The following is a 26552-nucleotide window of genomic DNA, read 5'->3' as shown; positions in this document are numbered from 1 at the left end:
TTACTGAAGAGAATAGAGGAAATAACCTGGAGAGGCTGCCAGACCGGTAGAGATGACATTAGGAATGATTTCCTGGCCCTTGTGGAGTTAACATTTAATCCAAAGAAGACGTGGTGGTGCCTGCTCTGGTGGATTCTTTCTGGGGAGCTTTAGACTTGGGAGAAACTTCCACAGCCTAGAGGGAAGTTAGAGACCTTAGGGGGAAGGCCACAGCAATGGAGATATGTCAGGAAAACCTATCTAAGGGAACTGAGAAAAGGAGTGGGGCACAATCGCAACTCAGAGCAAACCTTGAACTTTTCCCTTCAAAGACAGGAGTGCAAGTGTGAGGGTCTGGTCTTAGGTTGTGTTCTGATGGTGGGTGGCTTCACTCCGCCAGAGTGTCAAGGCCCCGAGGCAGAGATGTGGACTACTTACCTACCCCTCTTTCACACATGGGACTCTAGGCACTTGTGAGTACATGAAACTACATGCACGTACACAGAAACTCAAAACACACACGAAGGGAACGCACGCAGCGCCCACGCCAAAGTCCTGTCGCCGCCGCCTGCGCTGCACTCTGTAAACACGCACTCACATCCACCCGCGCAGGGCATGAGCAGCCACTCGTCCCGGGCGCCTGGCTGCGTGTGCCCGCCCTTGGGCGCTTCTGTCTGTGTGTGCCCTCGCTTCCAATCGTTCCTCTGGGAGGGGGAGGAGTGTGAGACGAGCGGGCAGGCAGAGGAGAAGGTGCGGGGGTGGGGTGGTGCGGGGGGGGGGGTGAGCAGAGGGAGGGGGAACCGGCCGGGGGAGGAGGAGAGACGAAAGGAGGCGGCTCTGGCAGCGCGCGGCGGCGGCGGCGCGGAGAGCTTGGACTGGGAGCCCAGAGCTCGGCTGGGCAGCGGGAGAGGAGGAGCCGCAGGAACTGCAGCTCTGCCAGCTTGGGCCGAATCTAGAGACACCGGCCTGGCTGGTACACGCCAGCCGCAGGTGGGAAGGGTCTGGGATGGGGGTGAGAATCTTACAGCTAGAGTCTGAGGTTGAGCCGCGGTGCTGTTTCCTCCCTCTGTTCCATAGACAGAGGCTGAGTGAGCATGGAGCTGTCCCCTCGAAGCCCTCCTGAGATGCTGGAGTCAGATTGCCCGTTGCCCCTGGAGCTGAAGTCAGCTCCCAGCAAGAAGATGTGGATTAAGCTTCGGTCGCTGTGAGTCCCCGGTCGGGAGTGGGGGGAAGGGATCTTAGGGATCCTGGAAGTGGGGGGTGGGGTGCGTGCGTGCGTGTGTGTGTGTGTGTGTGTGTGTGTGTGTGTGGAGGGGAACGGCTGGAGCCGGGCTGGTGGTTTCTGTCTGGCACACATGTTGACAGGTGCGAGGAAATAAGCCGCTCTGACACGAATGGCCAGGCCACATGTGCAAGGCATGTGCTGAGCAAGCTGGCTGGTTGGAGCAGGTTTAGGAGTTGCAAAGCTAACAATGTGCCTGTGGACCTCCCGGGTGACACATGCAGTGTGGAGAGGCAGCCCAGGATGTGCGGTGCGGTGCGGTGTGGCAGAGCCGCAGACGGCCAACATTCAGGAGGTGCCAGGCTGACTCACACGTATCCATGTGCAGGGTTGTGCAGATGTGTGTGACACATCACATGTGTGTGCATGAGTGTGGGTCACAGAGATGTTTGTAAAGCGATTGCATACAGATGCAGATGTAGTGCATGGGGATACTTGTGCCAACCTGTGGGTCATATATGCCTCTGTTGGGATTGGTGGTTACCATCTCCTGCATCTGACATGGGTTGGGAGAGGTGGGTGCTCCATATCTGAGTTGCTCATCTCTGTTGGGGCCTGGAACCTTACTCTGCATATTAATAATGGGGGACCCACCTGGGATCTGGAGAAGAGGTAGAACTCCTACTTGGGATCTAGAGGAGGGATCTGGAGCCCGAATGTGGAATCTGGAGCCCCTACCTGGAAGCTGGGGTGGTGGTGAAGAAAGACTGACAGGCAAGGTAACTGTCAAAGCGTTTTTGTTGCTGTAGGATCTCCTAAGGATCTACGAGCATATTTAGGCATTTTATTATTGCACGACAAGGGCATGTGGGAAGGAATAAATGGGGAAAGGAAGGACTCCAGTGTTTCATACTCCAGTCCCAAGGGAGGGAAGGAACTTTTCTTTCTGCTCTTCAGAGAAGAAGAGGAGATGGTCAAAGACAAGCCATGCACCATGTTTATCTCTCAGTCAGCTAGCTGCCAGGGTTAACCTCTGCAGTCTGTTGATTCTTAAACAGAGAACAAGGGAAGGTGCTCCTCTGCCTGATATGACTCCCCATGGCCCCAGGAAAGAGACTGTAGATGTTTAGTGAGGAAATACAGGGAACACAGCCCCTTACCCCAGTATCCTCAATAGTGAACACTGAAGCTTTCTGGGCTCTGGCAGAGGAAGAGATGGGGGTAGGGGATGAATGGATGCTTATGATTGTGTTGTTTTTAAAATACTTCACCTGTGGAGATAAGATGATGCCTTTTTACTGGGCCAGTGGGTCTGATTTATACTAGCTGCTTAGAAAGGCCCGAGGGAGAACTGAGGCAATAGTGGCAACAAGGCTTGGAGTCCAAATGTGTTTTGCAGTTCACCCCCTTTGCTGCCTTGAGCCAATGCAATTTGCGGGTTCTCTGAAGCGCAGCCTTGGAATGAGTTCTGGGATGAAGAAATGGAAAACCAGATTGAACTGATTTTTGCTGGGAGGAGCACTGGGTGATTCTTGAAAGAATGCTCCATTAATGGTAACTAAGCTGGGAAGAAGGGCAGGTAAGGAAGTGGTTGAAAGGCAAAGAAGGGGCCTTAGGGTTCATAAATGGGAAAATTCAAGGTGTCACAGGATGGCTTCCCCACAGCACTAGTGGCTCGTCATATATTTCACTTGTCTCCATTCCAGGTACACAGGCCCTGCAAAAGAGCAGGTTTCACTATTTCCCACACCTTTCTAACCAAAAGGCTTTTTAGGAAGCAAATTACTATATCTTCCTTTAGTGTGAGAAGTTCTCAATGGTGAGAGAAGAGGATCCCCAGAGGAGTCATCGAAACCTGGGAAAAGGAGGCAGTAGAGGCAGCTGCCCCTAAAAAGTACATTAGCTGAGATGTCCTTACAGGAGATGATCATGGACAAGGATCACTAATCATATTGATTAGATTATCCTGGTCCTCACTCAGTTCAGCAATCTGGACCCTAAGAGTGCTAGTTATATGTGATAACTTACCCAGAAACATACCAGTTCCTCATTATTAATCACCAGGAACAGATTTCCAATCTCACTTTTTTGAAGCAGAGAAAGATCTTGGTATCGAGGGAAATCCCAAGTTGATGGCTTACTGGACTTGGCCCTGTTCGAATATTGAGGAGACTTTGCCCATCAGATGAAGGGGAAAAAAAAGATTTAGAACTTTTGCTGAGTGTGAGACAAACTTCCCAATTCTCATTGTCCCATTGTTTCTGAAGAGGTGAACAAAGAAGGCATTCTCTCTTATAAATGGAAATAGAACACCTTTTCGCCCAACCCCAATCTCTACCTGTCTCCAAATGGGCCTGAATGAGAAGGGGTTGTTCAGTCTGGAAATAAGGGAGTGGGTGGGCACGATTATCTCAGGACTAGTTACTGAATAGAAATGAAAGCAGATGAACTGTGTATATGCCTTGATTCCCCTACTCGACATATCAGATATCCCCCGCCCCCAGCTGCTCTTTTAATTTCTAATCTAGGACATCAAGACTCTCTTCAGGGAGGCCAGGCCTGGTGTTTTTGCCTCTGGTTAAAAAGCCTGTATAATATAATTGTGCAGGGCAGTTTCTTCTTGGGAAGGGCATCCAGGAATTCAGTTTCCCACACTAGCACACTGCCAAAGATAAATTCAGAATCTGGAGCATATGAACCGGAGAGTATCTAACTGCAGGATTTGACCTCTACTTAGCAAGAAAATTTTCCTAACTAAGCAGATTCAAGCTGAGGCATGAGAGAGGTTGGGACAGGTGGTATGGAGACGATGGGTTGACTAGGATGATTTTCAACATCTCTAACCCTAAAATGAATGATCTGACTTGCCTACGCCCCACCTCCTCTCCAAGACCAGCAGGTCTTGAGGAGTGTGGGGGAGGGTCAGTAGGAGTAGAAGGGATTTTCTGTGTCTTCTGTGAATCAAGAAAACTATGAGCAGAGATTGGTTTGCCATCCTTAGCTTATTCATTCACTCGGTAACTATTAATTGGATATCTTCTGTGGGCCCGGTGATGTGCTGGATGCTAGGGATATAGTGATGGACACAGTCCCTGCACCTAAGGAGCTTATGATTTAGTTCAGCTCCATCAAGTGGAGTGGAGAGTAGAGGAGACACCCCGTTCCTCATTTTGCTACACCTACCCAAGTGGGTTACACACACAGGGAAAATCATATATATTTATGAGTTCTTGCTCTTCCAGGGTAATACAGGCATCACTCTCCTCTCCCTACTGGTTTCTCTTGAAATTTTACAGACAGAACTTCTCTCTTCCTTTGGGATAGCACAGACACAACCTCTTTCTCTTCTTTCTTTACATGGTACACACTCAGGACTTCCAAAATCTAAGCTCAATGTCTTAAGCTGCAGTTCAAGGTCACTACAGCTGAGCTGGAGCAAGGACCTAGTTGGGGATTATTTTTTCCTGTCTTTGTTTCATCAGAGTCTAGTGCGGTACTGGAGCACAATAGGCATTCAATAAATAAAAGAATGAACAAATGAATTAATGAATATATGTGTATATGTCATAGAGCTCAGTTCTGACTCTGATTCTATGGTGTATGTGTGTGTTTCTGCGTGCAGAACGGGGAGTAGGAATTGGGGGTGGAAGACAGGTGGCTGTTGCTTTTTGAGAAGGTGATGTTCAAAAGGTGCAGGGTTTAAGTACCTCAGAACAAAGCCTGGAACTGAAGGAGTTACAGAGAGGGTACAGAAATGACGTTATTGTGAATGAAATGTATCAGAATGATTGTGAATGCCTGATATGTATATATATATGTGTCTGGGTAAAGGTCGATGTACCTGCCAGGGACAGTTTGTGGAGTCAGAGCTCCATGACAATGTCTCTTGGCTTTTATATTTATAAATGGCATGTGTGGTAATAAATATGTTGAGACGATGTGCTGATTTCAGGTACACTGAATACCTGAAATTATTCTATCTGTGAATGAGATGATGTATATGTGTATGTGAGGATGTGTATAGGTAATGGGGTAATACGTATGTGTGATCTCGTGTGTTTGTGACGTACTCACAGGTTTTGACAATCCTTGGGATATCAAATGGGCAGGAGGAGGAGGCTGAGGGACTGCACTGGGTGTCTCACTGATTTATCCCACCTTTTGTCCTCATTTTGTGTATGCCCTATGAGTGATCTGTGCCTCTTGTCAGTTTTGAAAACCGTGCTGCTGTCTTCCTTCCTCTGCTTATGGCTGTGGAACTCTTGCGAAGACTGCAGGATAAACTGTGGCTCCCTAAACCTCTGCAGAAAAAGGAGCATCATTTCTCCCAAGACTCGGTGGGGAGATTTTCAGTGCCTTCCTCCCTGCATCAGCCCTTCTTTATTTCCAACCATAGCAAAGGGAATCTCTCCTCCCTGGGTTTTATACTGGTTCTCCTATCAGATGGCCCCCATCTCTTTATTTCTTCCATCAGCATTGTCTTGAATGAGGCATCTCTGGATGGTACAGGGTGGAAAATTCCTGCACTAAGGTGAAGGGAGGGGCAAGGATAGGGAAAATCAAATTCAGACCAAAGGAAGAACCTCATAAACTTCTGGTCAGGATAGGTAGCTGGAGGGAATCAGGGAGGCAGGGTGGTTGTAGTGGAAGCACGTTGGGACTATTGGGAGTATTGAGTTTGAGTTCCTATTTCCATTCTGCATGATCTTGAAGTCACACGGTCTCTCTGAATCTCAGTTCTTCATTTGATATCATCCATGTGAAAGTGGCTTTTAAGTGATAAAGTCTGGAGTTCTTTCAGCATAGGAGAACTTGCTGTGTGAACAGGCAGGAGAATGGGAATGAATGGGTGACCATTGGTTTGGATGGGGAGAAAAATAAAGTTTCAAGAGGCAGGAATACAAATTATTTAGTATAAATAATTCTATTTTAGAGAATCTCTAAAGTTCCTTAGAACCCAAATATCACTCTGCTCACTCAGGAGCCCCAGGAGGCTAGATGGAAAGACTGAGAGATTCCACATTTGAGATTGCATTTATCACCTTTTCCAGGGAGGCGAATTAGGTTGGGGATACTATGGGAAATCAGGTGAGAGACTCAGCAGGTGAGAAGCCTGGATAGCTCTAGATTCTTTCCACCTGCCTGCTGCCCAGGGAGTTCCTGAAATCAGTGAAGTGAGTGTTTGTCCCCCATCTTCCCCTCTTTTTTGGGCCACTTTCATCAGACCAGGATGGAGAAGCTGGGAACCTTCCCTTTCTTATGAGTCTTTAAAAGAATCGCTGAGGATTTGTTTCCAACTTCTCTGCTCCCGGTTTTCCTCTTCTTTATTTCTTCCTACATCCTTCCCTCTGTCCCTTTCCTCCTTTGTGCCCATCTTTCTTTGGTTCCTCTTTCTCTGCTAGGCTCCATTTTGCTCTCTCTTTGGTCCCACTTCCTCTCTCTCTCTTCCTCAGTACTCCTACTCCTCTTGCACCTTGGCTAGGAAACTGGGGCTCCCCCCTCACCCAGGTGTTATTGTGGTGATGATGGCGCATGGTAAGTTTGCTATAGGCACACTTTGGGGCCACCTTACGAGTCTTGCCTCAACGCTTGGATTCTGCAACACTTTTCTTTTGCCTTCTCAGTGACCTCATCCTCTTAGCTCTGCAGAGGGAGCCAAGTAATTGCCTTTGGATCTCAGGGGGCCGATTTTTCTCAGGTATGGAAGTTGAGTAGCTATTTTCCAATTCTCTTCAGGACAACAGCAGAGAAAGAGGGACAAAACCAGTACAGCAGGTGGGGTGAAGGTGAGACAACTGGGAGAGTAGAAGTTGTTAGGTAATGAGATTGTCCCCTAAGAGAGGAAGACTTAATGGTTCAAGAGAAGTGAGAAAGAATCCTGGGAACACTGAGTGGGGCTAAGACGGAAATTGAAGGGGAAGAAAGGCTACCGAGAAGGGAAAAGGAGAAAACTGAGATGTTATCCATTCAAAGCAGGGAGGTCCCTAATGCCAGTGCCCTTGCCCCTCTGTCCCTAATAGCACCCCCATCTCCAGTCCTGCAGCTATCCCTCTCCCCTCAGCTCCTGCGGCATCTGTGGAGCTTATCCCTGTCTGGGAAGAAAACATCAGGTTAGGATTCTGCTTCAGCATCCCAGACCTGGCAGAAGTCCACTGAGGGAGTGGTAATGGGGTTTTGGTGGAGAAGCAGGCTCGGTGGGAAAAGAGCCAGGGCATATCCAGGGGGACGTCTGGGGGCATGGGCTGGGAGAAGAGCTAGAAGGGTAGAGGGGGGCTTCAGGTGGTGCTGTTGGATAAAGCCAGGCTCAGGTCAGTTGCTTCTGCAGCTGCAATGAGAAGTCAGATTTGCAAATAATTATGGTGGCTGCAGTAGGATGATTAGGCTGCCAGCTGCTGTTGGCACCATGTAGGTTTAGAAGGAAGGTAGGCTTCCAGGGGGCTTAGTGACTCTCCAGCAGGAGGGACCTGGAGGCCAGAGAAGCTTCTCCTTTCATTTTTATTCCTTGGTTTCCCTGCTCTCCTGTTTATCAGCTCTTGTGTATCTAACTTGGCACCATCTCCCTAGTTCTCTTCTCTATGCCCACCTTGTTTGGAAACTTCTTGGGGCCTGGGCTGAGTGAGCACATGTGCCTATAGTGTTGCCAAGTTCCTTAAACGCTGGCAGTCTCTCTACCAAGCAGTAGCTTTAGAAATTCCAATCTGAAAAAAATAAAATAAATCAAACTGTACCAGACGCACCCTGAAGACTTATCTGCCCTGTCTGTTCTCTTTCTTTCTGTTTTATTTGAAATGCCAAGAAAATTTGCTGTTTTTTTGATTGCAGCAAGATGGATTGAAGATAGATACGCAGGAGAACTTCCTGGAAAGTTCCTGGAGGTTAGAATATGACCTTTCTATGATAAAGAAGAAAGCCACTCTCCTCATTTAGGCATCAGCTTAGGAATGAGTTGGGGGAAGCGGTGAGCCAGTCAGGATGAACCTGAACTGAGGATGAATTAAGACCCAGGTATCCTACTTCACTAGTGCCTCCAACCCAGGCACTGAATCCGAGAACCATAAAGTGTTACAGGGGAGGAAACTGATGCCCAGAGATAGTTGGTAAGGTGGAGAGCAGGGCTGGGACCAGAGCCAAATTCCACTGATCCACAATTTAGTGCTATTCCTATCACACCTGCAGTCCGTCCTTTGCCAAGCTTCCAACTTACTCCCATCCCAAGCCATCTTCAACATCTGTTAGGCCCCCTGGAAGCAGGGCATCTGCTGGCAACATCTGTTGAAATATGGTTTGGAGGGCTGGTGGGGTGGTCCATGTGGAAGTGGTTAATAAGCAGAATTAAATAGTTCAGGAAGGGAGAAGAGGGGTGGTCAAGGGAACCGGAGAAAGTTCTTCTGGACTGGGTCCTGGGATCATTCTCTCTCATCTGTCTTCCTCTGACTTTCTTGCCCACCCCTCCCAGTTTCTCTGTCTCTCAAGGGCTACAGCCTGAAGGAGAAGTGACTCATTGTGTACTTGGCTGGGAGCTGGGATATTGGGTTCTTATTAGTCTGGGCTAAGGCTCAAGTTGCTTAGATTACCCCCTTCCTCATCTGACTTGAGCTGTGCTGTGCTATTGCTAGGAACACCTATCTGGTCAGGAGGCAGAGGGGGCTTTGCCTTCAGACACAAGCAAGGTGAGAGCTGACTCCTCTCCCTCTTCTTCAGTGTTTCTCAGACCCCTTTTCACAGCACCTTTCGAATCGCCCTTCCCTCCCTGCCTCTTAGGTACCTTGTTTCTCTCATCTCCCTGATTTCTGTCCTTCCTGCTCACCTGATTTCTGTCCTTCCCCCATCACCCTCTAGTCTTCCATGGGCCCTGCCCCATTCTCTCCCCACCCTCACTCCACCCAGCTCTTCTGTCCAGTGCCTAGAGACTGCTGCCATGTCAACCTGAAGCCTGCCACATCCCAGGATGGCACCCCAGCTCTGCCACCAGGGGGGCTATTTTTATCTCTGGAGCCACCCCCGCCACTGTGCCCAGCCAGCTGCAATAACTGGGACTGCTTGTATAGCAATGGGAAACCAGGGGAGTGAGGGCAACAGCAGTGCTTGGGTAAGGTAGAGATCTGGTTGTTCTTGCCTTCTGCAGCTCCATGCTTTGTATATTCCCCAGCTTCTGCTTCCACTGCCTCCTGGCCCCTGTGGAATAAGGAGCCAGGGAGAATCTCAGACATCCGGAGTGGTGGTACAAGGTGGCAGGGCCTGGAGTGAGGGCCTGGAGTTAGGGGAAGGAGGGGAGCTGGCCCGGCTTGATGTTTGTTGCTGTACCAGGCTGTGTGCAGCTGGCTACCACCTGCCCTCACTCCCACCCTTCCATCCCTATCCCTCAAGCAAGCAGGTCCACAGAACAGGCCAAATGATGTCTTGTCCCTCATCTCCTAGATGGCAGTTCTGAGTCTCTGACTCTGGGTCTAGTCCTTTCTTTCAAAAAACACTAACACATGTGTACGCGTGTGTGTGTGTGGGGGGTGCAGGGTGGTGGGGCACAGAGAAAATAGATAGAAAGTCTAGGGTGTCCTTTCCTGCAAACTCTGCAGCAGCTCTGCCTCATGGCTAACAGTTCACTAGAAAACAACTCGTTGTTATTTAACCTTCACTCCTCTCGTTGCTGCTGAAGCCCACTTCCACTTGTCTCAGTACTCAGTGGAGCTGAGAAACAGCAGGTTTCCAAACTTCATTTGTTTATAATCCTTCAAGGCTCTGGCACAGTGACAAGGTATTTTAATTTCTCCCTGCTTTTTGGGGCTGTGGGGAGGAGACTTCCCGTCATAAAATCCTGGCTCTTGGCCTGTTTCTTCTCTTTTCCCCTTTTCCTGTCATATTCATCTTTACTAGTTCCCTGTCATCGTTTCCACATTACCCCCAGGCCTAGACCCTAGATTAAGGAGACTGTAGTCACGCAACTCTTTCGTGGATGCGTTTGGCTTCATCCCCGGCTCCTCTTTGGCCCCGCCCAGCTCCTCGGCTGACCAATCGCTGCCCCAAAGCACTTGTATTGGTGACGTCACCTCTCAGCCAATCTGGAGGCGGGCTGGCGCTGTGTGCGCACGTCCTCTTTGAGCCGCAGAGGCCAGGTTCTTTCATCTCCAACTTGAGCAAAAAGAGCAAAGCCTGGAGGTGATAGAGGGGTCCCAGTCCCCAGGCCTTTTCTTGGCCTTCCCGTCACTTGTCTTCTCCCTCTGGGCTGGATTACCTCTCTCCAGTTAATTCATAGTTATCCTCCCATCCCCTTTTTTTCGGGTGAGAAAACCGGGGCTGGCAATGTTAACGTGACTTGCCCGACCTCTTGGTGTCTGTGAGCAAGTGTTTTCACTGCTTCGGGTGGGGAATGGGGGATAAGGGCTTCCCTCTTGGTTGAGAGGGTCTCTGGGTAAGGACACCCTGATCGGTAAGCCCCTACCCTGCAGTTTCTAATTCCCTTCCCGTCTTTCTTCCATTCTTTCAGGTGAGTTAACTCTCAATCTGAAAAAGACCCTGGGAGGGAACTGAATCTGTTCTAGCCCCTCTGGTGAACACTTGCAGGGCCTCTTCCCCTCCCACTGCGGACTTTCTACAACAGATTCAGGATGTACCCTTATGCCTCCTGCTAACCCTTTTCAGAGAGGAGCCCCACCTCCTCAGATCAGGGGCCTGGCCTGTGCTATTTCTGTCCTTTCTTGGATTCTTCTGAAAACAGATTCTTGTTTCAGTCTGATTCAGATGTGAAACTTTTCCCGCGGCCTCTCACCCAGTTGCTGTGGGCTGGTCTCTGCCTCATCGGTCACTTCCTCCTCCAGCCAGGCTCCTCCTGTTTCCCTCCCCAAAGTTCTCTCTGGTCAGTCACTCAATTCTGCTGAGACTTGAGGAGCAAGCAAGTCAGTGGACTAAGAGGGAGTCATTTCCCTCAAGGGCCGTGGGCCCTGGGGGCGGCATTTTGATGCTCCAAATTAGGAAACTTTGATTCTCATGGCAAACCCTGTTCCTGTGCAGAGGAGCCACCTCCAGGGCTCCATCCTCAGGTAGGAGCCAGGGAGGAGGAAGGGAGAGGGGCCGAGGAGGAGAGGTTGCTGTGGGTCCACCAGTTGTAATTTGGTGGACGAGAGGAATCAAGACTTGACAGTCCGTGTGTGTGTGTGCGCGCGCGCGCGCGCGCAAGCTTCTCTACCTCTCACTCCATTCATCTTGCCCTTCACCGTATTCTCTTCTATTATTCATCTCCCTTTCCTTTTTAGTACTCTTGGCTATGGCAGGTGACTTAGCAGAGTTTCCCCCCTTTCTCTCTTTTCTGACCCCTAGCATCCTTAGGACCTCACATTCCTCTGAAATCTCTTTATCTAGTCTTAAGAACCCAAAAGGGAAATAGGATTCTTCTTACAACTCCCAGCCTTGTGGCTTGAGGCTGCTCTGTGCTGAGCCTTGTACTTACTTCACAGTGATCTTTTTGGGAATGTGCGTTCTGGAAGTAGTGGCAGGAGTATTTGGAAATCACCAGATCATCAGCCATGGTGGCGATTCCAAGAAATGAACTGGCGGGGGCTGGGGAAACCGAGCTCTTCTGGGATGTTGGAATTATCACAGCCTGGAACCTTCCAGCTGGCTGCCTAGAGCTGGGAGACACTGGGGCCTTTCAGGGGTCAGGATCTGAGGCTTTCCCCATGGTCCAGGGATTGAAGGTAAAGGAGGAAGAAATGGTGATGGCGAAACAGGGCTAGGGTTAGAGGTGGAAGGAATGTCAGGGAAACTCCCAGTTTTCCTTAAGTCTGGATATGGACTGGACAGGGAAAGGAACCATTCCCTGCCAGATTCTTTGAGGACTGAACCAGAGGGGTTAGATTAAAACTGAGATGGGGAGTAGGACTTCCTGCAGAAGAATGATGAGGTGAGGACTTTAGGTGAATCAGGGAGATCTTAACTCTGAGAGACTTTAGAATCAGAAAAGCTCCTGCCAGGTCAGAAAGTGCAGTGTGGGGGGTTATATAACTTCAAGAAGGTGAAATTAAGCACCTGAATCCTGCTAGCTACCAGAGTCTAGGTCCCCTTTCTTGGATTCCCCATTTGTCAGATGCTATTTAATCTTTCCCTCCCTCCTCATAGTGTCTGGATTGTGTTGGGTTCAGAATTCAACAGAAGCTATTAAAGAACTGGACAAGATCTAGAGGCAGAGGCAGGGGGAACTTGGAAGGAGGGGTGTGTTGAAAGCCAGCCTACGATCTCACTCTTCTCCCCCAGGCTTTCCATTAGAGGGAAATCCTGGCTCCGAGATTTCAACTGTGAGCTCTGGCCGATAGTTCTTCATCTAACTAATCTACCTCCTTTCCCTTTTATTTACTTAATGAACATTTACTGAGCAAGTATTATATGCTCTGCGTACTGCAGCCAGTATAAACAAGTCACTGGCAGTGCTGTCAAGACACTCTCAGTCTACTACAAGTCAACAGACACCAACACTTCATGAAGGTTGGATGACTAAGGTTGAAGAAGCTGTGAAGGAATGGGTTTCAGCCTCTCTAAACTGATCATGTGATTGAGATTCCTCTGCCAAATACCTTTAGTGTTAGGGGCACAGTTAAAGCTCTAGTAGTGTGAGCTCTAGGCTTGCTGACCTGACCAAGATTGATGAGCCGTGTTACGTTGAACAAGTCACTCAACTTCCCTCATAAGGTGATTATGAGGCTCAAATGAGGTTGATAATTGTACCGGAGAGGTCGTGTCCATTATCATTCTCCCATTTCCTCCTTGGGGGCTTCCTATATACCAGTCTTCATCTAAACTAGATTCAGTCTTCTGGGGTTAGGATAGAGAAGGCAGATGCTGGTGGATTTGAAGGGAGCAAGCTGTGAGCTGGGTAGTGCCAGAGTGATGCTAGTCAGTTAATTCGGGTTCAAATGACATTTATAGAAACCTATTGTGTGTGTCAGGCCTTTGCATACCTTATTTCATTTAATCCTCTTAAGAGCCCTTTGCAGGTGGTTTCAGTATCATCCTCACTATTTTACAGATGAAGAAACTGAGACTCTAAATTAAAGGTTCTCAAACTTTAGTATGCATGAGAATCATCTGGGATGTTTGTTAAATGCAGATCCCTGGACCATCCCCTCAGAAATTCTGGTTCCATAGGTATGTAATCAGGCCTAGAATCTAAAATTTTCACAAGTATCCCAGTTGATTCTGATGCAAGTAGTCACATTTTGGTAGATAAAAGGTTAATAATTAGTGACTTGCCCAAGGACTCAGAGCCAAGAAGTGATAAGTTTGAATCCAGGATTGCTGCTTCCCTGACCCATGCCTGGAGCCTTGGTTTCTGCATCTAGGAAATAGGGATTTGCAATTCCTTCTCTCCTCCCTCCCTTCCTCTTGGCCCATTGTGAGGATAAAATGAGATAATGTAATAGAAAGTGCTTTTTAAAATGTAGAGCTGGCAGCATTGTTAGTGATTATGCGAATACATGCAAATGAATATCCGTAGGCTTGACTGTTCACTTTAGGAGCCTGTGCTGGGATGTGTGATTCAAGAGGTGGGTCGAGGAAGAAACTTTGGTGGACGGCATTGACCCTTAGGGGCAGTGTTTTCAGTTGTAGGAAGGGCTGAAGTGGAAGTTTAGGGCTGCAATGGGAATCTAAGGGGGAGATGGGGCTGGAGGCCTTTCTTCCTGGGTTGTGAGTCCCCAGATTCAAGGGCTTCTGGCCACAGGGACTGACCAGGAGAGGAAGCCCGACTTGAGGGTGAGCCCCAAAGGCAGAGTGTACCTCTTTGTTCTGTGATCTCTGGGGCAGCACTCATGGAGATGCTGGCTCCGGCCTCCCTTTCTAGCTCATTGGCCAGGAAGCCTTTTCTGTTGTCTCGCCTTTATTCCTACCAAAGCTAGAGCTGGGTCTGAGCTTTACCGAACCCAGCCTCTTGTTAAATGACCTGCTATTTCCACATAGAGCGGGTGCTGCAGAAAGGTTGGAAGTGAGATTTGAAGTTAAGTCTGCTGAGGAGGCTGCAGTGTCCCCCTCCCATTTCCCCTCTTCCCCTTCTGCTCCATTTGCATTCAGCTATGTCTTCTTCACAGACCACTGGTCCCTGAGGTGAGAGTTGTTTTGTTATGCTTCCTGGGGCTGGCTATTTTGGGCACCCCTATTCCAAAGCCTCTAAGACCCTGGGATTCTAGAGCTGCTTCTGTTCAGGAATGCCATTGTTCTCCCTCCTCCAGCATCCCTGGGAATTGATGCTAATTTCTGCTTTTGGTCCCTGACTCATTCTCTTCTCCCTGACTCAGAGGGTGACCTTGGGTTTCTGAAGCCCCTCTCAGTGGGGAATTGTGATGGCCACCTTTTCACCCCCATCTTGGTTTTAGGTAGGGTGGAGAGGGCTGGGGGAAGGAGTGAGGGGAATGTTTTATTACTTTCTTTAAAATCACCATCTAAGATCGGAGAGCTTTGTTTGCTTTGTGACTGCCTGGGTTGGACTCCCCGGACTTCTAAGAAGTTTCCCAGTTAATCACCAACCCCCGGAATTCAAGAGTACAAACTATGAGGGATTGTCCCTTCAGGCAAAGAATCCTGTGAGACTCCTGGCCCCACCTCCACCTTTGGCTCTGGGAGAAGCTGTTCAGGGCTGAGGCAGGGGATGGGTACTGGCACCCTTTGACAAAATGAACCTGGACAGGTAGGGGTTAATCCTGCTTTGCCCTGGTTGTTAGATTCTGGAATCATAATCCATTAGCTCTGCCTGGATGGAGTGAGGCCAGGCGAAAGTATTCAGATTTCTCTTTGTTCTGTGTCTTTGCTATCCCTTCCAGGGACAGAGTGGCTATGGACATGTACCCCCTTCTCTACTATGACTGAGAGATAAAATGAAAGACTCTTGGGTACTCTTTTGATTGCTATTGGTCCCAGAGCCCTCTCTCAGGGGGGAAATAGCAGTTTCAGCTCTTGGTTATTCCGACTATGAAACAGACCACCTCCAAAACATCACCCAAAAGCTTATACCTGTCTAATTCTGCTGGGCCCTGGGCAGTCTAAACAAGAGTGTTCAGGAAACACTGACTAAAGGGGGAGTGTTAAGAAATCGGAGATGGGTGGGGAAAATCCTGGGATTAAATTTAGGGAGTAGATAAATTTAATACAGGCAGTGGCAGTAGCCTGACATGAAAAACATTAGCTGCTATTATTCTTACTGCGAGAATGATTAATGATTTATGGAAGATGGAAGCTGTTTCTATAAAATGAACTCTATGAGAAAGTATCCTGTCCTCATGGCAAGGTAACAGCGCTTAAGCGGGATATCTGTGCCCTCCTCCCCAGGCTACGCTACATGGTGAAGCAATTGGAGAATGGGGAGGTCAACATTGAGGAGCTGAAGAAAAACTTGGAGTACACAGCTTCCCTACTGGAGGCCGTCTATATAGATGAGACTCGGTGAGAGCGGTGATGCTGCGCCTCGGGGAGGGACCTACCCACAAAGGAGGAAGACACCATACAGACACAGTGACCCAGAGACTGGGAGTCAGACAGGAAGCTAGGGACAGAGACTGTGACAGGGCCAGAGCAGGAAGGAAGAGTGGAAGGGGCAGATAGAAAGAGGTCAAAATATTGGCAGAGATTAAAGAGGCAGAGGAACACACACGGAGTTTCAGAGACAAAGACAAACGCAGAGAGAAGACTGTTACCTTAAAGCTCATCTAGTCCCAACCTTCTTCCCAGTGTGAGATCCCTCCAGACCTGTGCTGCGCAGTATGGAAACTGCTGGTCACGTGTGGCTATTGGAGCTTAAAATGTGGCAAGTGTGAATTAAGACGTGTATATATTTGTAAAATACATGCTGGATTTCTAAGGCTTAGAAAAAAGAATAATATAGCTCATCTATGTTTATATATATATTTTACTGATTCCATGTTGAAATGGTAATATTTTGGGCACATTAGGTTAAAGAAAATTTATCATTAAAATGAATTTCACCTGTTTCTTTTTACCTTTCTAATGTGACTACTGGAAAATTAGAAGTTCCTTATATGTGGCTTGCATTTTATTTCTGGACAGTGCTACTGGTCCATATAGCATCCTTGACAGGTGGTATTCTAGTCTCTGCTTGAACATTTCCAGAGTTGGGGTGCTCACTACCTCATATAGTGACCTGTTTCATTATTAGGGGCATCATATAGAGAAACAAATAAAAACAGTGAGAGAAAAGCAAGGGGGTGTCCAAGAAGGGAAAGAGCTAGCCTGGGAGTTACTGAGGTGTGGGGTGTGGCTGGGCCCAGGGTTTGCAGGTTGTGGAAGCACTTGCTGTCTTTCCTCTGTGATGCCCCTTCTGGGGCCTCAGGCAAATCTTGGACACGGAGGACGAGTTGCAGGAGCTTCGGTCAGATGCTGTGCCTTCCGAGGTGCGGGACTGGCTGGCCTCCACCTTCACCCAGCAGGCCCGGGCCAAAGGCCGACGGGCAGAGGAGAAGCCCAAGTTCCGCAGCATAGTGCACGCTGTGCAGGCCGGGATCTTCGTGGAACGGTAAGGCTCACCCACGCTTGGCCTTCCTCTGCCCTCTTTCCAGGTCCCTCTTTCCCGGCCACCCTGATCTTCCAGGCCCCCATTAGCAGTGTGGCCTCACATGCCCACCTGATCAGATCCCACTCCCTAGACCTTCACACCTGGGCTTCTTTTCATTATTCTCCCTTAGGATGTTCCGGAGAACATACACCTCGGTGGGCCCCACTCATTCCACTGCGGTCCTCAAGTGTCTCAAGGTGATCCCTGGGTTTTTGGAAATGAGGAGAAGGTTGGGGGGTGGAAATAGCCATTGGGACTTTCAGACTCTTTAAGGGGTGATTATGGGGTGATTTTTGCCTTCCTGTTTAACTGTCGTTTTCATGTTCTTCAAAACAAATGTTGCCCACTCCAGAGGCAAACTCCTGCTTTCTTTTTTCTCCCATACTGAGAGAGATCTGGGAAGAAAGAGGCCCACTCCACTGCCTCTTTGTTTACCTGCTTCCTAAGACTCTTTGGGAAGTCCTCCTTGAAGTCTAACTGCAACCCTTGCTGCTGCTAGATGCTCCTCTCGGAGTTTCCCAGCCTAGTCTGTTGTTTCTTCACAGAACCTGGACCTCTGGTGCTTCGATGTCTTTTCCTTGAACCAGGCAGCAGATGACCACGCCCTGAGGACCATTGTCTTTGAGTTGCTGACTCGGCATAACCTCATCAGCCGCTTTAAGGTTGGGCAGCATCCTACCCCTGCCTCTGGGCATCATTCTCCACCCCCATCACTTCTGTTCTAGAAGATTCCCAACAGGTAGATTCACAGGCTCCCTCTTTTGGTCTCACCATCAGGGAAGTCTCCTCATGTTCACCCCAGTCTAGGCTTTCTTTCACTTGCCATAGTGCTGGCCTCTGACTTCATTTACTGCTTCCTAGGGGAAGATTCTAGGTCTGCAACCATCTAGCCTAGACTTCTGCTCTCTTTGCCTTTGCTCTTCCCTCTAACTTGACTTCTCCAGGCTGGCTTGATGTTCACCCCGCTGTTTCAGCTGTCCTGCCTCCTGTCCGAGGACACTGGAGGCCTAGAGTCCAGATGCTATCAGCCCTTTGGGACTAGAGTTTCTCCATTTGTTTCCTGGGGTAAGGGGAGGGAATAAAATTGGCCATTTCTCTCTCCCACCCCTCCCCAGCACTAGTCTCTGTCCAAGGAACCTTATGGAGAGGATCAGCTTTTGGCAGGGCTGGGTAGGGTTGTATGAGGAGAAGGAGGGTGTGTGAACTCCATTTGCTCTTCAGTTTGGCTGGCCAGGAAGAATATGGGATAAAAGTCCTCTCTAGACTCTGTGTCAGGAGGGAGCATCTTTTGGGAATAGAGGCTGGAAAAAACCCCTTCCATGTGGAAAAACCATGAGGGGGGTTAAAGAGTTGCAGTGGGAGTGTTTGGTCAGCACCTAGGCGGGGCTGGGCAGTAGATGTTAGAGGGGAGGAAAACGTGTGAGTTCTGAGGGGTGCGTGTGGGGGGATCGAGGAGTCCAGTTGGAGGGGCTCCTCCCAGAGGGCTTTGGAAGATCACCCCTTCATCCTCTGCCTTCATTAACAGACCATCAGTGCATGTAAGCCTCTTCTTTACCCTGACTCCTCCTTTCACAACAACTTCCAAGAGGGTTTGCAGAACTTTCCTGAGATGCTCAGTTGGGATTTTCTTTACTGCCTTCCTAGGGCCTGTCCTTCTGCAGTTTCCTTTTCCCTTCCTTCAATCCCGCCCTCTCCAGCACAGAGAATAGCAGGGCCTTCTTTTTCCAGCTCATGTTTCTCCAAACTGGTTTGCAGATATACTCCAGACACCAGCTTCTCTTAAACTCTGTTTCCTTACCCGGAAGGACTGGTTTTAAGGGGACCCTAAGAGTAATTGCATCAGGTTGGGTTTGGCCCAGCCCCTGTCTGCCTCACTCCAAGGCAGTTAGAGAGAGAGGGGAGCTTATTGCTTTAGTGTTCACTCATGGTAGTGCTCCCAGTTGAAGCCACCCTTCTCAAGCTTTCCATTCCTTTCTTGGGCACCCAGCCCCTCCCCTGCTCCTCCCCTCCCCTTCCCTTCCCTCCAGGGACGCCATGGCAACTCTAAAGCAAGGGCAGTTGTCATGGAAACAGTCCTTTAAAATTCCCTGAATTTGGGGCACAGCCCTCCAGGGGTGGGGGTGGGGACGTTAGGGTCTGACTGATGAGTGGAGCGTCTTCTGTGTCTCTCACTGTAGCTCCTCTCTACATACACTCCCTCAGGTCCTGATCCTTACTCTCCTCCCAGCCTCAGGAGATTCAGGGACAGGTGCAGATACCAGCCTTGCCCTCTGGGAGCCTTGACTTTTGAAAGAGAAAGACATACCATACCCCAAGGGCATATGCAAGACAGAGACAGAATTGAAAATAGCTGGACAGAGCCGTGACTCCTGATGTGTGTATGTGTGTGTGCATGTGTGTGCGTGTGTGCGTGTGGACGCACACATGTGCATGTGCATGTGTGTGTGGTGGGGGAAGGCTTCAGAGGAGGGTTTAATCCGCATCTGGCTGGAAGGGTCCTCTCTATGTCATCTTATCCTTTCTCCTGCTTCGGAGCCCTCTATATGAGATTGAATTGGGGATGGGGTGAGGTAGTTGGAAGGTAAGAGGGAAGTTTTCTTTTTTTTTTCTGAAAAATCTCCAGGGAAATAATAATAATTATAGCTACTCTTTAGAGAGCACTTACTAAGTGGCTTGTACTTATCTCATTAAATTCAAGGTAGGTGGTGTTATCGTCATCTTGCAATTAAGTCTGAGGCGCAGGGAGGCACGTGACTTGCCCAAGGTCGCATAGTCAGCAGGTGGTAGAGCCAGGATGTGAGCCCAGGTTCACCTAACTGCTGAGCGAGTGCCCTCTCCCTATGCCACACTGCCTTTTAAAGAAAGATGGCATTGTCGATCTCAGTCTTGGGCTGTCTGCCATTTCCACGGATCCTCCGTGCATCTCGATTTCCTCCCTTTTATTGCAGATTCCCACTGTGTTTTTGATGACTTTCCTGGATGCATTGGAGACAGGCTATGGGAAGTACAAGAACCCTTACCATAACCAGATCCATGCCGCTGATGTTACCCAGACAGTCCATTGCTTCTTGCTCCGCACAGGGATGGTGGTAGGTACTCCGAAGAACACTCTTCTGTGATTCAGGGTTTTATGGCTACAGAACTGGGATATCTAAACTATATTCTCATTTCCCTTCTTCTTTGTTTGGTTCTTCTCCTTTGGCATCCCACAGTTTTCAGAGTCAAATTTGACTTACTCTAGAGAATTTCTGGGTGGACCATAACTTCATGGGATGTGTGCTGGGATGCAATGGGAATGTTGCAGGTTGGGATGGAGGAGGGTCTTTGGCCATTCCGGGAGCTGATAAGCCTGGCTGCATTAGTCCAAGAGTTGACCTTTAAGAATAGAAGGGATGCCCTGAGTAGTCTAGCTCGTGTCTAGAGGTCTTTGGGCAGTGACGGGCAGGAGGTTGGCTCCCTCTCATCCTCTGTCTTTTTTCCCCAGCACTGCCTGTCAGAGATTGAGGTCTTGGCCATCATCTTTGCAGCAGCCATTCATGACTATGAGCACACAGGCACGACCAACAGCTTCCATATCCAGACCAAGTGAGGGATGGGACATGGCAGGGCAGGAGGGGCCAAGTGGAGGTGGGGAGGTTGCCAGAGTCCCCACTTACAGGTGACCAGACACAATGACATTTGACTTTGCAGGTCAGAATGTGCCATCCTATACAATGATCGCTCAGTACTGGAGAATCACCACATCAGTTCTGTTTTCCGAATGATGCAGGATGACGAGATGAACATTTTCATCAACTTAACCAAGGATGAGTTTGTGTGAGCAGAAACCAGGAGTGGGTGTTCATAAAAGACCCCTCACACCAACCTTCTCATCCTGCTTCCTGGACCTCCTGCCTAGCAGTGTTGTAGGGCTGATCACTTTTCTGGTTCTGTTCATTCAGAGAACTGCGGGCCCTGGTCATCGAGATGGTGTTGGCCACAGACATGTCTTGCCATTTCCAGCAAGTGAAGTCCATGAAGACAGCCTTGCAGCAGCTGGAGAGGTGGCATCTGGTGGGGTGTGGCCAGGGCTAGGCAAGAGTGAGGGGTGTGTAAATTGGGGGCCATCTATATGAGTAGTTCGGGCGCCAAGTCTTTATTCAGATGTAGAAGCTTTCCTGCTCCAGGTAGCTGAGCATATCTCTGTGTATACGTGTGTGAGAGACGTGTGTGTGCACATGGCCCCAGGTGTATGCACAACCCAGGCAGCCGGTCTTCTGGAGAGCACTTTGGGCTATGAGTCTGAGATGGGTGTTCTCATCTCAGCTTCAGGACAGGCTTATTTTGGAATTTTGGGAAAATCATTCAACTCTTCTGGACAGTCAGCCCTTATCTGTGAAATGTGAAAATGACACGTCGCCCACCTCAATAGCTTCCTAACAGAGTCACGTGGGGTTAAAGAAAGCAAGCACGGAACAAATGCCATAATTAAATCTAATGTTTAGAAGTGTATGAGAGAGAACAGACTACATTCGTGTCCTGAAGGTGTATGTTAATGTATGGTGTCTATGTGCGGGAGAGTGTGCAATGTCAGAGCATATCACTGTCGGAAAATAATAATAACAATAATAATCATAGTTGGTATCTACTGAACACTTATGTGCCATTCTTCTAAATACTTAAATGTTGAATGTCATTTAATTCTCAGAACAGTTCTATGTGGCAGATTCTGTTATTATTGCCACTTAAGACTGAGTAAAACTAAATATGGAAATTTTAAGTAGCTTGCTCTGTGTCACACAGCTAGTGTGTAATAGATATAGTGGGGATCCGAACCAAGATCTCTGATTCCAAAGGTTTGGGCTGCTTCTTCTCTATATAAGTGCACATATGTGTGTGTGTGTTGGGGAGGCTCAGAGTATCTTTGAAGTTACCTGAGAGCATCTGAGTGAGGGCATGAGATGGGAAGTTAGGATGGTTCAGGTTTCCTTTTCCTAAAAGATTACTCTCTTTTCTCTTGCCATCTGCCTCCACCAGGATTGACAAGTCCAAGGCCCTGTCTCTACTGCTCCATGCTGCTGACATCAGCCACCCAACTAAGCAGTGGTCGGTTCACAGCCGCTGGACCAAGGCTCTCATGGAGGAATTCTTCCGCCAGGTAGCATGGCATCTTTGCCCACCTCCTGCTCATGGGACCTTCTCTCCTCTTTGTTCTTCAAGTTCCCTACTCCTTCCGATCTTCATTCAGCTACTGCTACCTGTAGCTTCTAACTTGACCCCAAACCCATGGGATAAAATGTGATCATCCTAAAAGCTGAACAGTAGCTGACGACAGGTGCATCCCATTTGCATTGTCACTCATTTCCAGGTCACAGGCACAACCTCCTACCACCTCCAGCTGTAGCCTGGACCTGGTAGGTAGACTGAGGTATCTTCTCCAGGTTTCCTACCCTGTCTTCTCTTACAGGGCGACAAGGAGGCAGAACTGGGCCTGCCATTTTCTCCACTGTGTGATCGCACTTCCACTCTCGTGGCACAGTCCCAGATTGGTGAGTGATCTTTCCCTCAGGGAGGAGAGGACTAATAAGGGGAAAAGATGCTGTCTGGGCCTAGGCCAGGATTGCCCCAAGTCCCCAATTTTCAAAACCATTCTTCCTATAGAGGCAAGCTTGCTGTGCTAGGGCGTGGAGTCCTGGGGTGGAAGGCCAGGGGGGTGCGATGGTGGGGAGGAGTTCTCTGCAGTCACAAAGACATCATCCCAAAGGCTTCCCCTGTTGGGAACTTTTCAGCCCCAGGTTACTGTTTTACAGGTAGCCAAGGTTATGGCCATGCCAGCCGTATCCACTACCTAACCTTCTGGTAAGACATCTCCACGGAGTTATCTTCTTCACTACAGGTTTCATTGACTTCATTGTGGAGCCCACATTCTCTGTGCTAACTGATGTGGCTGAGAAGAGTGTCCAGCCCCTGGGGGATGAGGACTCCAAGTCTAAAAACCAGCCCAGGTGAGGATGCTGGGGTAGCCAGGTCTCCCTGTTCTGTAGGAGGGAAGTTGGACTCACAGAAAGGGCCCACTTGCAGGGAGCAGGTACAACCATGACAGGGTTGATGGAGAAGCAGGCTACTCCAAAAGTGGGAGCCCCTCTGCTGTGTGTCACACACACAGGTGGAAGGATGGGACCATGGGACCAGGAAGGTGTGACCTGAATCTCTGTTCCCCTCTACCATAATTTTATCTCTTCCATTAGCTCTTGTCTTTATTGCTTTTCTGCTAATCTTGTTTTTAGTTTTCTTCTAGTAAGTGGGAAGGTGTAAAGAAGGAGGGATGTAATTGGGGGAAACAGGACAGGGACTTGGAGGGTACCTAGCAGAGGGAAAAGAGGAGAAAGATGAGGCTCCCTAAGTTTCCTCCTGGTGTTCTATCCCCTCCACTCTGAGGGCTGTGAAGGCAATTCTGGAGTGGGCTGGGTCTCACCTCTGAAGTCGCATGTGTGTGCTTGGGGGCGGGGGGCTGTTTCTAGCTTCCAGTGGCGCCAGCCTTCTCTGGACGTGGAAGTGGGAGACCCCAACCCTGATGTGGTCAGCTTCCGCTCCACCTGGACCAAATACATTCAGGAGAACAAGCAGAAATGGAAGGAACGGGCAGCAAGTGGTAGGTACCTTTTAGGGGGATGAGGCCTTAGAGGGAGGGTAGCTAATAAGCAGTAGCAGGTCCATTTTCCTTAAGACTCTGGAGCAACCCTTTGTTTGACTCTTAGAGGTGGGAATGGAGCTGATGAGACTAAAGTTAGAGCACAGGGAAGACTAACTAGCTGATTGGCCTGGACTGTTCTAGAATAAGGACTGGAGAGAGGATAGGGACAGTTATATTCCACAACCCAAAGGGTCCTATGTTCATTGTGGTTTGTGAATGGTGCTCCTGCAGATTTGGGTAGCTTGGTGGTCCTGGCTGAGAAATCTCTTCCTTTATGTGGGGGTCAAGGGTTGTGAATTTTAACAAGGCTGGAGAGGCTGTCCCCAAGTGGGCAGGGGTTGAATGTAGCTCAGCTTGAAGGCAGGAAGATGCACGAGAATCCCTTACTTTTCTCCACATACTCCTTGGGTTCTGGGGAACTTGGTCTGGTCCCGACTTCTTTCATGCCCCTCTGCAGGCATCACCAACCAGATGTCCATTGACGAGCTGTCTCCCTGTGAGGAGGAAGCCCCACCCTCTCCCACTGAAGATGAACACAACCAGAATGGGAATCTGGACTAGCCTGGGGCTGGCCCAGGTGAGCCTGTTGTGCTGGCGCATGGAGGGTCTCGAGGATGTGCAAGGAGTAGGGAGAGCTGGTTGTCCAACATGACATCTTTGAAGAGTCATCTTTGGGGTTCACTGGATGTGAGGTTTTCCCTCCCTCCTTCAAGGCAAGAAAGTGGAGGGAGTGAATACATAGAACCGAGCCAGGACATGGGTGGGAAACAGGGAAATCCTTCTGGTTCTTCTGTCCCAGTCCCTGCAGGAACAAAGCAGGTAGCTCCTCAGAGCAGGGTAGGGCTTGATCAAGGCTACAGCCAGCCTGTGAGCACCTTTGTGAGGGTTTGGAGTAAATAACCAGCCAGGGTACAAGGCTCTGTGAAGTGAGTTGGCATGACTTTGATTGCAGCCCCTGCTCACACCTTGGCTGGGTACCCTTCTGTACTTCTGAGTGGGGATCCAGGTGGGACTTGGAGAATGTAAGTCAGGCTGGAGATGAAGGCAAAGATCAATGCACTGAGGTTTCTCCCTCTTTTCCCAGGACCTACCTCCCTGAGTCCAAAGTGTTCGATGTCATCAGCACCATCCATCGGGACTGGCTCCCCCATCTGCTCCAAGGGAGCATGGAGGTTGAGGAACAGACAACCCACCCGAAGGCCAAATGCCAGAGATCGTGGGGTTGGGGGAAGGGCCCCTCCCCACCCGTCACCCATTGGGGCGCACTTTAATCTCCCGGCAGCAAGACTGGGGAACTTCAGGCTCACAAAAGTCACTGTGCCCATCCCCCTGCCTCTGGACTCCCCCCATGGCCAGATGGCTGGCTGGGAAGGGGGGCTTCCTGGAGGCTTCCCAGGGCCTGGGGGGAGGGCCACAGATGCCAGCCCCCTGGGCTCTCCCCCATCCTTTTTGCCTCCAAGTTTCTAAGCAATACATTTTGGGGGTTCCCTCAGCCCCCTACCCCAGATCTTAGCTGAAAGGTCTGGGTTCCCCTTTTCCTCCCCTGGGAAGGGCTGGAATAGGATAGAAAGCTGGGGGGTTTCAGAGCCCTAGGTGTGGGGAAGGGAGTGGGCTCCTTCAGGGCATGGTATCTTTCTAGGGCCTGGGAATGTGGGGGGGGGGCAGCCTCTTTACCCCAGACCCACACTGCTCCAGCCCCAACCCCAACCTGACCCCCCTCCCCCACAGTCTTCCCTCTCTCCCATTCTGAAATGGTGACTGAGGGAAGAGAGGGGTCATTGGCAGGGACAGAGACGAGGACTTCCTGGGGTCTCTAAGAGCTTGGGACTTGTTTAGACCCCTGGGGCTTGTCACCTGTCCTGGCTCAGGCCTGAGCCCTTTGCCTCCTTCCACTCCCTGGGTCTGGGGGGCTTCCATCCGACTAATGTCTGTAAAGTGCTTTAAGGTCTCCCCAGCAAAGCACCTTCAGGATGCATCTTATGAACACAGGCAGGAGAGACCAGCTGTCCTGGGGTCAAAGGTGCATGGTGAGGGGAGAGGTATTATCCAGTAATACTGTGTTGCTCACAGTGGGTCCCTCCCATGTCTCCCCCTCCCAGCACTGGCCCAGCTGCAGGCACCAAGAGGCCCCTCCCCTGAGACAAATGGGAGTGGTGAGTGGAAGGCAGATGGGGAGGGGTTCTGGGCTGCTGCTGTCATGTCCTCTGAAGAGAGCCCAGCGAGGTCCCCTGCCCCTTCCTCTCCTCAGGCTCCTCTCACCCTGCCTTGTCCCAGGAAAGGCCTAAGTCCAGGTGACTTCCCTCCTCCTATCTTGTAAATACCAACCACGCATTTGTACAGTGGGCTTTGTTCATGTGAAGTCCATATTCATGGTCTCTTAGACCCGCTACCCTGCCACCTGTCCCTCCTACCCCGCCCCGAGTGGGGCGGAGACGCATGTGACTCACCCATTCCCTTGGCCTCCCAGAACCCTGCTATAGTCAGAGATCAATAAAGAAGGGAGACCAGGCCTGGCCGTGTTTGGTGTTCTCTGGGTGGGAGTCCACCGTGCTTCTTCATGTACACGCTGTCTCTTTTAAGCTTGGTAAAAATCCTGGTGCAGTTGGTGTTTTCTCTGTTATCTATACAGTGGGCAAGCCGAGGCCCAGAGAGGTGAGGTCTTGCCTGAGGGCAAGTAGGGAAAGCAGAAATGGGACCTTACACTTCCGAGTTTTTGCTTTCTCTCCATCACACTGCTTCTTAAGAAAGGAGGGGTAAATCTTGCCTTCTCTCTCCTCCTCTCCCCTCCACCACATGGAAAAATCAAAAGCAGTGGGCAGGATAGGCCTGGCCATGGGGTTTGAGGATGTTTCTCTACCTATGCTCAGCTTTTGTCTTTTACCCTGGTCCCTCTGCGCCTAGGACAAGGGGGAGAGGTAACCTTCCCAGTTCCCAGCAAGGACCTCTTTGTTAATAGCCATGGCGCTGTCAATCAATCCATCTTTGCTAATGTGTTGGGATAGGGGTGGTGGTCTCACAGCTGTAGGAGGGAACACATCCTGGAACTTGGGAATCACTAAGCCTTGGAGGGCAGGCAAGGAAGGAGGCATCCACACCACACCCAGTGCCAGGGTGCAGTTCCATGTTTTGCCCAG

At 49.7% G+C, this 26552-nt stretch overlaps 1 protein-coding gene across 3 annotated transcripts; it reads left to right on the top strand.

Annotated features, from left to right (window-relative positions):
* The first annotated feature begins 840 nt into the window (after window positions 1-840).
* PDE1B (phosphodiesterase 1B) lies at window positions 841-25928 on the top strand. 3 transcript variants are annotated; one of them, XM_016165470.2, is made up of 16 exons: window positions 841-969; window positions 1057-1183; window positions 15506-15619; window positions 16524-16706; window positions 16876-16942; window positions 17291-17407; window positions 19694-19834; window positions 20230-20330; window positions 20436-20561; window positions 20687-20788; window positions 21762-21882; window positions 22192-22273; window positions 22621-22729; window positions 23246-23376; window positions 23876-23995; window positions 24503-25928. In XM_016165470.2, exons 2-15 carry the CDS (start codon window positions 1074-1076, stop codon window positions 23977-23979), a joined length of 1608 nt encoding a protein of 535 aa, XP_016020956.1. In that variant the 5' UTR covers window positions 841-969; window positions 1057-1073; the 3' UTR covers window positions 23980-23995; window positions 24503-25928. The 3 variants fall into 3 exon arrangements, with proteins under 3 accessions (XP_016020956.1, XP_016020954.1, XP_016020957.1); XM_016165468.2 differs by having other exon boundaries at window positions 23876-23996; window positions 24508-25928; XM_016165471.2 differs by lacking the exons at window positions 841-969; window positions 1057-1183 and adding an exon at window positions 10274-11235 and having other exon boundaries at window positions 23876-23996; window positions 24508-25928.
* The last annotated feature ends 624 nt before the right edge of the window (window positions 25929-26552 follow it).

This window comes from Rousettus aegyptiacus, unplaced genomic scaffold, assembly GCF_014176215.1.
Source record: "Rousettus aegyptiacus isolate mRouAeg1 unplaced genomic scaffold, mRouAeg1.p scaffold_m13_p_2, whole genome shotgun sequence".
Lineage (NCBI taxonomy): Eukaryota > Metazoa > Chordata > Mammalia > Chiroptera > Pteropodidae > Rousettus > Rousettus aegyptiacus.
The sequence above is the reverse complement of the archived record's forward strand: the minus strand, read 5'-3'. Positions and strand labels throughout refer to the sequence as shown.